The sequence below is a fragment of the Capra hircus genome, chromosome 29, assembly GCF_001704415.2.
Source record: "Capra hircus breed San Clemente chromosome 29, ASM170441v1, whole genome shotgun sequence".
Taxonomy (NCBI): domain Eukaryota; kingdom Metazoa; phylum Chordata; class Mammalia; order Artiodactyla; family Bovidae; genus Capra; species Capra hircus.
Window position 1 is genome coordinate 48498629 of NC_030836.1, and position 12682 is coordinate 48511310.

The 12682-nt window shown below is 52.9% G+C and overlaps 1 protein-coding gene across 6 annotated transcripts in view; it reads left to right on the forward strand.

Moving 5' to 3' along the window:
- Nucleotides 1–12682, forward strand: part of PPFIA1 (PTPRF interacting protein alpha 1) — a 79790-nt gene that overhangs the window by 26988 nt on the left and 40120 nt on the right. For all 6 annotated transcript variants that reach the window (XM_018043243.1, XM_018043246.1, XM_018043244.1 and 3 more), the window contains exons 3-10: nt 4337–4438; nt 4908–5072; nt 5722–5796; nt 6167–6268; nt 6491–6712; nt 8413–8559; nt 9931–10065; nt 11606–11689. In XM_018043243.1, coding sequence (XP_017898732.1) covers nt 4337–4438; nt 4908–5072; nt 5722–5796; nt 6167–6268; nt 6491–6712; nt 8413–8559; nt 9931–10065; nt 11606–11689 — 1032 coding nt within the window. The remainder of the gene's footprint in view (nt 1–4336; nt 4439–4907; nt 5073–5721; nt 5797–6166; nt 6269–6490; nt 6713–8412; nt 8560–9930; nt 10066–11605; nt 11690–12682) is intronic.

Here is a 12682-nt window from a genome sequence, read left to right on the forward strand (position 1 = left end):
TAACCCAATGGAAGTCACATTGCAGTACTGCTCTGCTCCATGTTGTTTTAGGAGTACACAGAGTACACAGTCTCCATTACTTAATTGCCAAGCGCTAAGTATTAGCATAAATGTTATCAGTCCCTATTCTTAGAAACCCTGAGTATTCATTGAAAGGACTGATGCCAAAACTGAAGCTCCAATACTTGGGCCACCTGATGTGAAGAGCCGACTCATTGGGAAAGACCCTGATGCTGGGAAGGTTCGATGGCAGGAGGAGAAGAGGGCAGCAGAGGACGAGATGGTTGGATGGCATCACCGACTCAATGGACATGAGTTTGAACAAACTCTGGGAGATAGTGAAGGGCAGGGAAGCCTGGCCTGCTGCAGTCCACGTGGTTGCAAAGAGTCTGACACGACTGAGCGACTAAACAACAATTCTTAGAAATAAGAAAAGATAAATCGCATGTATTGGGACCTTTGAAGTGCCTATGCATTTTTCTCTGCTTACAAATAATTAGTGATTGGAAATCCAGTGCTATCACACTGATGACGGTAAATAAGTCTCGTGAACTTGTGGCTTGTATTTTGCACAGGCATCAAGTTGGTCTTTTTCTGTCTAGGCATCCCTCTGTCCTCCTCCCAACATTAGGTCACAATATAAATAGTTACACGCAACCTTTCTAAGCAACTTTTAATCAATACATTGGAGTTTGAAATATGTGATTTGCTGGTTCATTTGAATGTATAAACCTCTGATCATCTTTTAATTCGGGATTTAACCTGTTTTTGGCAATGGCACCGCACTCCAGTACTCTCGCCTGGAGAATCCCATGGATGGAGGAGACTGGTGGGCTGCAGTCCATGGGGTCGCTAAGAGTCGGACACGACTGAGTGACTTCACTTTGACTTTTCACTTTCATGCATTGGAGAAGGAAATGGCAACCCACTCCAGTATTCTTTCCTAGAGAATCCCAGGGATGGGGGAGCCTGGTGGGCTGCCATCTATGGGGTTGTACAGAGTCGGACACGACTGAAGCGACTTAGAAGCAGCAGCCTGCTTTTGCGCTGGCAGCGGCACACAGCTGCGGCTGGCGGATTATCTGCGTGAGCTCTGCAGCTCAGTTTCCAGGTGTTCGTCTTGGTTTCCTGAGAATCAGACCCCATGTCCACCCTTTATTGCAGCCGCGTCCCTCCGCTCAGAGGACAGACACTGTTGCCTCCAGTGGAGCTTCGTTCTTTTCTCAGCAGGTTAGCAAAAAGGATGAGTAGTTATAAAATAAAACGGAACTGTTGGTGGCGATCACAGAGATTAGAAGGTGTAGGACTGTGACACGGGCTGGTCAGGTGAAGCACACGGGATGCGGGCTGGAGGAGGGAAGGGTTTGGGACCCCATCCATGAGGGTGGGCTTCGACCATCCCCTGCTGCTCTCCCCCCGACCCCCGAGTCCTCCTGCGGTGTCTGGGAAGAGAGCACGGTCATCACTTCCGGAGCCAAATGTCGCATCCCGTCTGTCGGACTTACTATAAAATCAGCTTGATCGTGGACTTTGACCAGGCATGTCTGGTTCGAGTAACCTGATCCTGTTGTCCAGAGCCAGAAATGATGAGTATTGACATTTTAACACATTGTGGGAAATCAGGTCTTTAAAAGTGATGTTAATGGTTGGATATTGTTTTCCCTGGTCTCAGTCCTAGAAAATGTCAAATGGAAATGCAAGGAAATGCAAATCTGTATTGTACAGACTTAACTTTCTAAACTGAAAATATTCCAGTGCCTGCTGTATCTGTTCACTTTCAAAGAGTGGACTTCAAACTTTAATTACAGTAAATAGAACGTCAGTTTTAATTGGCTTACAGTATTTTTCAAACAAACATTTTTTCCTAAAGAGAAAAAAGTTTGGATGCTGACAGTTAGGTTCCTATCATGGAAATAGCACAGATCATTTATTGCACATATTTGGAATTTATTCAGGCTCTACTAGTTTTTTTCTGCAAAAATAAGACAAATGCAGTGTACATATGAACATGCTTTTGGAATCTTAAACTGTGGAATTTCCTGTCTAATGTTTATCTGAACTCCTAAGTTTAATTTGCTTTGATACTTTTTTTCAGTTGAATTCTTTTGAGCAAAGAGAAGAGTTTTTCTTTAAGCAAAAATAATTGTGGAGTTCTTTACGTTTGTCTTCTACTGTATTCAAAGCAGTCTTTCATAGAATGGTCTTAACTGTTGGATTCATTGTAAGAAGCACTTATATTTAGCCAAAATGATGGGAATTAAACAGTCTCTTCATAGGTGAGTGAAGACAGTCTGGTGCTGTTAGAAACTTAAGGAGACTTTGTGTCTGAAAGATACAGGCTGGTGGTGAACGGGTTAAGGCGTGGGCAGGAATGTGGAGGAGGGTCTCTTCGATTGGAAGCGGGGCAGACAGCAGCACCGTCATGCCTCCTGGGCCTGCTCGCCGCGCCCCCCACGACGCCCGGCCCCTCACCCTTCCGCGTCTCCCCTGCCGTCTTGCCCCCGCTGAAACTGCCGCGGTCCGCTAGCATCACAGCCTCTCCAGCCTTTGCCACACGCACGCCTGTCCCACCCGGCGGAAGCTTGCTCCTGTCGTCAGCTCCCCGTCCACGCGGCCTCAAGTCTACTCGAAGGCCCACGGTCACGGTCCAGGCGTCCCGCCCTGCTTCCTGCCCTCCCCAGTGTGTCTTACCTGCCCTTCCGCTCAGCGCAGAGGCATCTGTTTTCTTAGTGAATTCGGAAGAGATTAAACGAGGACTTCCAGAAAGCGCCCCCAACCGGCTCACTGTTCATCTGGATCTGGGCCCATGGATCTGACTGCCTGTCCGCTGACCGTGGGTGAGCTGTGCGCCCAGGAAAGGCGCCCTCTGCCCGCTCAGCTCCCACCCCGCCCCGGACCCCCGCCATCAGCCTGCAGGTCCCAGCGTATCCTCTAAGAGGGCTCTCCTGACCTTGCGTCTCCTGTGACTGTCGCCCGATTGCCTTCAGCGCTTGACTGCAGAGCCCCTCACGAGAGCGAGCCTGTGCTCCCCGCCTCCCCCCATCCTCTGTCCGCTGGGCTTTCGACCCTGCCAGGGCTGCTGACCTGCTGTGGTCCTGGCCGCCGCTGGCCTCCACTCCAGCAGACGCTCTACTGACCAGTCAGCTGACTCCTCCTCCCGGCACCCGTTGGCTCTGTGGCTGCTCTGCCCAGGGCTCCTGACGCCCAAGATGGTCCCCTTCCCTCCTGGCCTCCCCCAGCCTCCCTGGCCGGCGCCTCTCACTTCCCAGCCACCCAGCAGTGACTCCTCGCTGGGCTCAAACCTCGGCTCTTCTCGCCCACACTCAGCGCCTTGCTGCTCTGTCTCATCTTGGCCTGTGTCCCCTAGGACTCCAGAGTGGGAGGCTCTGGACTGGACGCGGCCGCTTGAAGGCCCGAGTACGTCTCAGATTAACCTCGTCTGAAACTGGACGGTTAGCGCCCCCTCCAAAGCCTGCTTTTCCTGTAGACATCCCCCCTTGGAGATCCGCGCCTGCCTCCTTCCCTCGCTGCTCAGGGGCCGTGGAGAGGAGACCTAGTCCCTGTGGCCCCCTCCCTGCCTGCTTCCCAGCCGTGATGCCCAGTGCCCATGCGCCGTGGGCAGTCTGTCTGGTGTGAGGACACGCTGGGTTGCTTCTCCCCAGCGGGACTGGAGCTTTGTGTTTGCCAGTCGGTGCTGAAATCCTGACGTGAAGGGCTGTTCATGTTCTGTAGCTGATCGATGCTCTTAGAAGCCACCTTGTCTCCAGAGAGTTCTGTGTGTGTGCGCACCTGCGCACGTGCATAAGTTGTGATAAAATACATGTAACGTGAATTTAACATTTTAACCAGTTTATTGAATGACTGGGTGACTTCAGTGGAGTCAGGCTAAGAGATGGCCTTGGGGTGCCATCAGCCTTTTTCCCAGAGGAACACTCCAAAGCCTGGTGGCCTTGTAGACCTTACCTTTTTTCTTTACTCTCCCCAGTGTTTCTAGGTCACTTGTCTGTGTGTCGTTTAAGAATCTCTTCATCCACTTTGTTGTTAGGATTTATGTTTAGGAAAGTATCTCAGACTTCCCTGGGTCTGGAGCAGGCAGGCTTGGATTCCGGGTTCTCCCCTGGCACGGGCCTGCCAGGTCGAGGTGGAGGCTGAAGGCTGGCCTGAGTAGTGGTGGTCTGTGTGGTCTTGGGGTCAGCGGACCTCCTCTTCTCTGGAGGGGCAGGGAGATCCTTTGTGTGGAGCCTGGAGAAGCTTGACAGGGTCAGTCTTCAGATTCTCACCCTCTTTCTAAGTTTGTGTTTACATTTAGTTACTTACTCATTTAACTGTTTTCTAGGAGTTTGCAGCACTTACTAAAGAACTGAATGTGTGCAGGGAGCAGCTTCTTGAAAGAGAAGAAGAAATCGCTGAGCTGAAAGCGGAAAGGAACAACACCAGGGTCAGTAGGGGGATTCTCACGTGCTGCCATTCGCCCCGCGGGGGTCAGCGCCGGGCTCCGTGCTGCTGTCTTTAAACTCTGTCTGGTTTTCAACTCATTTTCCGCATTTTCCCACTGAGCGGACCAGGGTGGGTCAGTTTGGGGTTCTCATGCCTCCCTTCAAGTTTATGATGAGAGCTAATGTAATTTTAGTACATTTGAGGGGGGGTTTCTCTTAACTTACATTTTTGTCCATGCTTCACTGTGTGTGGGATCTTAATTCCCCAACTGGGGATTAAACCCACGACCCCTGCAGAAGTGTGGAGTCTTAACTACTGGGCCACCAGGGAGGTCCAGTCTAACTTTAGACTGAACTGGCGGGATTCCGACGTGCCTTAGCACAGTTTTGGTCTTAGCGTGAGGCTGAGAGGAGCCACCGCCCCGAATCCCAGCCTGAGGCTGACGGTGCTGCTCTGGCCTCTCCCTGCAGCTGCTGCTGGAGCACCTGGAGTGCCTGGTCTCACGGCACGAGCGGTCCCTGCGGATGACGGTGGTCAAGCGGCAGGCGCAGTCCCCAGCCGGCGTGTCCAGCGAGGTGGAGGTGCTCAAGGCGCTGAAGTCGCTGTTCGAGCACCACAAGGCCCTGGACGAGAAGGTACCAGCCACCCGGCCCTCCTGGATTTGTACACTTGCTGCCTTGTTAGGTGGACGACGCACGTGTTTGTGTAACTAGTTGACTTTTGAGCGTCTTGTATTCTTGTAAATACGTTTTTTCTGTAAGAAGTCAGTTTTAAATATAGTTAAGAAGCGCTGCCTGCGTACATGCTGTCATGTCCGAGTCTTTCCGACCCTGTGGACTGTAGCCCACCACGCTCCTCTCTTCATGGGGCTTCCCAGGCAAGAACACTGCAGTGGGGGCCCACCTTCTACTCCGGGGACCTTCCTGACCCAGGGATTGAACCTGCCCTCTTGTATTGACAGGCGGATTCTTTACCACTGAGCCCCCTGGGAAGCCCCCAGTTAAAAAGTATTAGTTGGCATAAATATTTCAAGATTTATTAGATTCTGTATATCAATTTGCAGTTAAAAACTGGGTAATAAAATTAATTTAGGGTAACATTTTGTTCTCTCAAACTTAGAATTGAAAGCTGTTAACAAGCAGAGTTTCTTGACGTTAAGATCAATGAGAGACATTAAAGGTGCTCTGTTAACGGTAGCCGTGTATGAGGGTGAGTGTATGGTGAGAAGTGTACTAACGTGCAAACACACGTCAGCACACAGTGACTCGGCCCCTTTCCTCTCAGGTGAGAGAGCGGTTGCGAGTAGCGCTCGAGAGGTGTAGCTTGTTAGAAGAAGAGCTGGGCGCCACACACAAAGAGGTAAGCTCGATCCGCCGTCATGTAATTCGGCTAGGGCTTGTCATTTTTATCCCTTCATTATGAAAAAGGATGAAGGCTGTAGCGGTGGGCATCAGGTGTTATTTGTCTTTCTGGTTGAGGACCTGCCCACCTGGGGTATTTTAATGACCAGTAAACTAGCCTTGTGGTTCAGAGCTACAGGATCTCTTCAGTGCCTCTTTGTCCAGGAGAAGACAGAGCCTGACTCTGATCACCTGGCTCTGTGCGGGGTGGGCAGCACCACCATGCATTTTCCTCTGTGCTGTGTGTTCAGGTTAGAGTTGAGGTTTTCCAAGTGGGGTTTTGCTTTGTTTGCTTATTTCTTTATTCTCCTTCAATTTTTTGGTTTCAGCTGATGATTCTTAAAGAGCAGAATAACCAGAAAAAGGTACTAACAGACGGGGTGCTTGATGTAAATCACGAGCAGGAAAGCACGCCGAGCGCCAATGGAAAGGCAAGTCCTCGGTCTCGCGCTCTGCCTGGTTCTCGTCTTACCGTCCAGTCTGTGCGGGGCTTTTGGGAACCTCTCACCAACACGCCATGTAGGTTGGAGCGGCCGTGAGGGTCCTGTGAGCTCCCAGAGCGCAGAACGCAGTGTGGACCTCACCGATTGCCCGGAGTGCTGTGTCCCCTCCCTCCCGAAACAGGGCCACCTAAGGCTTCCTTCCCCCCTTAGAGATCCTCCGACGGCTCTCTGAGCCACGAGGAAGACCTGGCCAAAGTGATGGAGCTCCAGGAAGTCATCGACAAGCAGTCGCGGGAGCAGAGCCAGATGAAGGAGCGCCTGGCAGCCCTCTCTGCCCACGTGACGGAGCTGGAGGAGGACCTGGACACGGCCCGGAAGGACCTCATCAAGTCCGAGGAAGTGAACACGAAACTGCAGCGGGACGTCCGCGAAGTGAGTGACGGCGGCCGCGTCCGTTGTCCTGCGGTGGACTGTGGGTCCCTTGTTCTCCCAGGGACCTCAGCCTAGGGATGGCTGCATGAGCAAGAGCAGGGCACCGGCGGGACCATGGCTGGCGGCCTCCCTGCCTCTGTGTCGCAGGCTCTGGGGTCCGGGCGGTCCGTTGGCAGTGGACCGACACGAGGGCGGCCCTGGCGCTGTGCTGCACCCTGGGTGTGGACTCCGCATTCCTACAAGTTCTGGGCAGCCCAGTGTGTTCCTTTCTAGAAATTCATGCATCCATCCAGTTATTGGCGTATAGCTGCTTTGCACTGCTGTGTCGGTTTCTGCTGTACAGCAGGGTGAGTCCTATCCCTCTTTTCCTGGATTTCCTGCCCATTCACTTCACCACAGAGCACGGAGTAGCGGTCCCTGCGCGGTGCAGTAGGGCCGATCTTACGCGTGGATCCGTAGTGAGATGTGTCCCTCACTGGCGATCTTACGCGTGGATCCGTAGTGAGATGTGTCCCTCACTGGCGATCTTACGCGTGGATCTGTAGTGAGTATGTGTCCCTCCTCCCCCTCAGACCCTCAGGCCCGAGCTGCGTGACCATGTGGAATCATGATGATTCTGGCGGTCACGTCTGCGGGTGTCGTGAGTTGTGACAAGCTCCCTAGCGGTCACTGTGAATGCAGGAGAGTGCTGGCTCAGGCCTCCTCCTGTGAGCCTCGCCTCTCCTCTGTGCGCAGAGAGACAGCGCCCACGCTGCCCCCCCACCCGCCGTGAGACCGTCTCAGGGAACCCCTCCAACACGTGGTAGGGGTAAACAGCAGGGGTACTTGTTTAGTAGCTTGGTGTGAGTAATTCTGGGTGAGAACTCAAAGCAGAAATATTTGCACACGTTTATACAACCTGTTCACACTACTCTTTGGCAGTAGGAGGAGATTAGGTGTCAGAGTTTAATACGTAGAGAATTCTGGAAAAAGTGTTTTAAGACCTTTCACTTTTAATGTTAGGACTTTCCCCACGTTGGTTACTAGTGACCAGGGAGGGACCTGAAATGGGTTTTGAGCCGGCGGACAGGAGTCGCACCGCCAGCAAGTTCTGGCCCTGGTTTGAGCACTTCATACATGTGGTGTAACTGCTTTAGAAGAACTAGGCTTGAGAAGGCTGTGCCCAGTTGTGTTAAACTTTCAATTCTCTTTCCACTCGTTAATATTCTCACTTTAATTTTGAGGAAATTGCATGAGATTTTTCCAACTTTTACCCGAGGAAACGAGCCTCAGAGCTCCCCATTGGATCTACTGAAGGTCCCTCCCTGTTCTGGGTCGAGCCTGCCTGTATGGTGTAGCAGACAGAGGTCCTGACTTCCTGCCGGATACCTTCCCTCCTGGAATTCTTGCAGTAACAGGGTGGTTTAGTATACTTTCTGTTTGCTGTGTGGGTTTATTATGTAGAAGAGAAGCTTGGGAAACCGAGTGCCCAGACAGAACGTTAAGACAGATGGGTGCCAGTTGTGGCAGACGTGACATTGAGGTAGGCGCGCTTTTGCTCACGTCAGAGAAAACTGCCACGTCTAGGACTTTAATCTTGAGGACGCTAACTTTACGTTTGATTTGAAGGTTAGGATTTAGCCCAGCTTTTTTACTCTGAAGTGTATCGGAGCATTCCATGATAATGAGTTACCTTTTCTCCTCTGCAATGCCCGGTGTAGGCCATGGCCCAGAAGGAGGACATGGAAGAGAGAATCACTACCCTTGAGAAACGCTACCTCGCCGCACAGCGCGAAGCCACCTCTGTGCATGACCTCAATGATAAACTTGAAAATGAAATCGCAAATAAGGATTCTATGCATCGACAGGTAATGGCTTTTATTGAACTGTGTCTGACTTTTATAGCAATACGAGGAAGGTAAAGACCTATTCATGTGGCTCCCGCGTTGGAAATCAAGCCCCAGTGTAAAGTTCTTATGACCCTAAAATACTGTGTCGAAAAGTGTGGATGTACATCCTGGTAAATCAGCTGTACTGGAATGAAATACATTTTTTAAAAATCGGGGGTGACTGCAACTTACAGGTTTGAATTATTTGGGATTTGGTTTAACCATTTTGTGGAATTCCACTCACGACTCTTTTGTTTCACTTGAACGTGAATCTGTTGGCTTTTTAGCCTTTTTACTGACGGAGCCGAGGGCGGCAGGAACTTCACGGCAGCTGGCTGCCTGCTGGGAACTGGGGTCCCTGTGACAAAAGGCAGGGTTAGAGCTCCGGTCTGATTAGGCTTTGCACCTCCTGTAGTTTGGTGAGCCTTACTCGCTCCTGTTCCCCGGTGGTCTCAGATAATCAGGACTTAACCAGGAAAACCAAATCTGGCTTCTCAAAGCAAAGTGAGTCGGTCTGGTGTGTTGCAAAGGGTATCATTGGTCCCAACACAAAAATAAAATACTAGAAAACCACTAAAATTTATGATGTGGAATGCTAATTAAGAGCATTACGATATACAAAATAATGGCTGTAAAAGGCAGATCAGAAAATACCCTGTACCATATGCTGTTGTTTTCTGAGGGTTTTAAAGCATATCGTATTGTTTGTGTATGTACATAGAATAATAACACACACAGAAAAAATAAGAAAGCTGCTTAGAAACAAATGTTAACCTCTCAGGAACCTGAGCTTATAGATAATTTAATTTTTTTTCCTTTTTTAAAAAAGAATCTATCTAAATTTTCTACATTGAAAGTTCTTCAGACTGACAGGATCTTTTAAAAGAATAATCATGCATTTACAAACATCAGTTGACTGGCATTTCACCAGGCACACTCTTAGCGCGTCTGTATTTCAGAGGAGATGGAAGCCGTATTTTGGCTCACATGCCCGTGGCCGTCTGTGGTCAGTAGGGTTCCCTTCAAATGATGATTCTGGTGATGTTTTAAGAAGGGTCAGTACTGAACCCTTCTTCCCTTAACTTGTCAACAAGAATGAATAAGCTTCTATAGAAAACTGACCTTTAATGTACAAGAACTTTTTTTTTTTTTTTTAAGACTTCTTTGGGGTCGTTTAGGAAAAGCAAATACTCTGGCGGGAGGTGTTCTGCCCAGTGAGACTAAGCCGAGGAACACTGAGAGAAAATTCACTGTGCCGCAGCTGCTGAAACAGAGCTAATCCGGCGGACACGTGCGTTCAGGGTTGTCTCAGCGACGCTGCCGCTTTCACGCTCTGCTCTCCCTTTGTAGACAGAGGATAGAAACCGGCAGTTGCAGGAGCGCCTGGAGCTGGCGGAGCAGAAGCTGCAGCAGACGCTGCGGAGGGCGGAGACGCTGCCCGAGGTGGAGGCTGAGCTGGCGCAGAGGGTGGCTGCGCTCTCCAAGGTACTGCTCTGGGTCCGCGGGGGCCGGGCGTGCGCAGAGGTGGCCGCGCTCTCCAAGCACCGCTCTGGGTCCCGGGGGATGGGGGCCCGCGGGGAGGGCCTGTTCCCGTGCTGTCCCACCGCGCCCCTGCCCCTGCTGCCCAGTCAGGCAGGAGTGCAGACGCAGGAGTCATGCTGCCCATCTGAGACGGGGGTGCTCCTGGAGCGTCGGACAGTGTCCCCGCTTCTGTGTCGTCCCTCCGTTAATCTCCCTCCATCCTGTTCCGTGTTCCGTGTTCTGTGTGTCCCTGGGACGCTTCAGCTCCGAGTCACTGCTTCTCAAGAGTTCAGTCAGTCACCAACTCAAAGCCTTGGCAGGATAGTTCTTCTCAGACCTAGGAAAATCCCATTCTCGTTTAGGAGACTCTTAAGTCTTTATTCGGAGAAGTCACTGGCGACCCACTCCATACTCTTGGCCTGGAAAATCCTGTGGATGGAGGAGCCTGGTAGGCTGCAGTCCACGGGGTCGCTAAGAGTCGGACACGACTGAGTGGCTTCACTTTCACTTTTCACTTTCACGCATTGGAGAAGGAAATGGCAACCCACTCCAGTGTTCTTGCCTGGAGAATCCCAGGGATGGCAGAGCCTGATAGGCTGCCGTCTCTGGGGTCGCACAGAGTCAGACACGACTGAAGTGACTTAGCAGCAGCAGCAGCTGCAGTAAGTCTTTATTCACACACTTGTTGAAAGTTACAGCGGGGCACGAGCCCCACTCCCAGCACGCTGTCCCCGGGAGCCTGCAGGTGAGAGGCCACATCCCGGGGATGTGGCACTGCTGGGGGCATCATCCCCACTGCCAGCCAGCCAGCCACCCCATCCTTCTGGCGGGAAAGGTGTTTTCCCACACTGCCGGTGGGCACTGGCTGGGCACAGACAGTCGGGCGGGCCTGTGCTGGCACAGCTGTTGAGAGCGTTGCCTGGAGCTCAGTGAGCGGCTGAGGGGCCGTCCGGTGCTCGCAGACCCTCCCAGAGCAGGGTCACTAGTAGCCGCCAGGCGGCGCCCTCCTGCCTGCGATCTTCCTCTCAAGGCTTGGTTTCTCCTCTCCCGCGGCATCTCTGCTGTCCGTCCCCGGTCGGCCTTGTAGTCCAACCTTTTGTCTTCCGGAAGCTCTGCCACTAAGGAGGCTAAACAGTTCCAACTTCCCTCCCAGCTTAGGAAGGCAGAACGTGTGCCTCGCGCGTCCTGCGCTTGCTGCTGCCCGCTGCCCGCCCCGACTCGCCACACGCAGTCCAAGGAGGGGGCGCAGCGGCCACGGGTGCGGGGCCCAGGGCGGTGGGGAGCACGTCTCCTCTCACGAGCCAGTCGCCAGCACCTTCTGTCACCCACGTGTCACATGCGAAGCCACTCAGGCAGTTTGAGCAGGCATGCGGGCGTGCCCCCCGCAAACCCGGGGCCCGTGGTCCGCATAGAGCATGGCCCGCTTGCCGCCCCTGGGGTCACAGCCCGCGTGCCATCAGGACGGGGCGCTGCGAGCGGGACTGACCCTGTTCTTGGCCGACAGGCGGAAGAGAGACACGGAAACATCGAGGAGAGGCTGCGGCAGATGGAGGCCCAGCTGGAGGAGAAGAACCAGGAGCTGCAGCGGGTGCGTGTGCTGACGGGGAGGCCGCATCTGGGCTGGCACCACCTTTTTCCGCCGCTCCCGTCTCTGCCGTCGAGTGTGTGCGTGTGTGGCCCCGTCTGCTGACCTGGGCACCCGCCTCCTCAGGAGCAGGGCCAGAGGTGGTCGCCCATAGGTGGTGGGCAGGGGCCAGGGGAACCCCCACATCCAAGGAGGCTGCTTATTGCTCTGAGCAGCCAGTCGGGGGAGCTGCTCGGGGTACAGGTGGCCTTTAGAGTGCCCCTCAGACAAACCTGAGGTGCCAGTCCGAGGCCCACGAAGCTGAAGGCATGGCGCCCAGGTGTGCACCCTGCTTGCCTTGGAGGAGGCGCTGAGTTCCCTGTGCCAGACTGCTGGTCCAGACACGTGTGTAGGATGGCTGCTCCTGGACAGGAGGAGACCCGCTGCTGCACTGCGACAGAAGGCACGTCAGGAAAGGGCGACGGTGGAGGCTCGCATCCCCGAGTCCTGAGAGAGGTTTCTCGGAGGGGTTGGCCACACGGCGATGTGGGCCATCCGGGAAGCGGAGGGCCTCCCCAGTCCGGGCTCAGGCGTCAGTACTGTCCCCACCACGCCTGTGTTCTTGGGCCTGGACTGCAGAGCCTCACACTCGGGTTCCCAGGGGCAGCGATGCTGACTCCCATCATGAGACCCGCGGTGAGGCGCCCTCCCTGCCTCGGCAGAGAGCTCAACGTCTCCCGATCAGGGGTACACCTCCTTACTTTCAGAACTGCTGCTCAGAGGCTGTTGAGATCGGGATGCTGTTTATGACTAAGCCAATTCAAAGTAGACTTTTGTTTTGCTTTAAAAATATTTGAATACTGATGTCTTAATGTGGAATCTGTGACAGGTTTTATTTTCTTGGGCTCAAAAATCACTGCAGATGGTGACTGCAGCCATGAGATTAAAAAATCCTTGCTCCTTGGAAAGCTATGATACACCTAGACAGCATATTAAAAAGTAGTGACGTCACTTTGC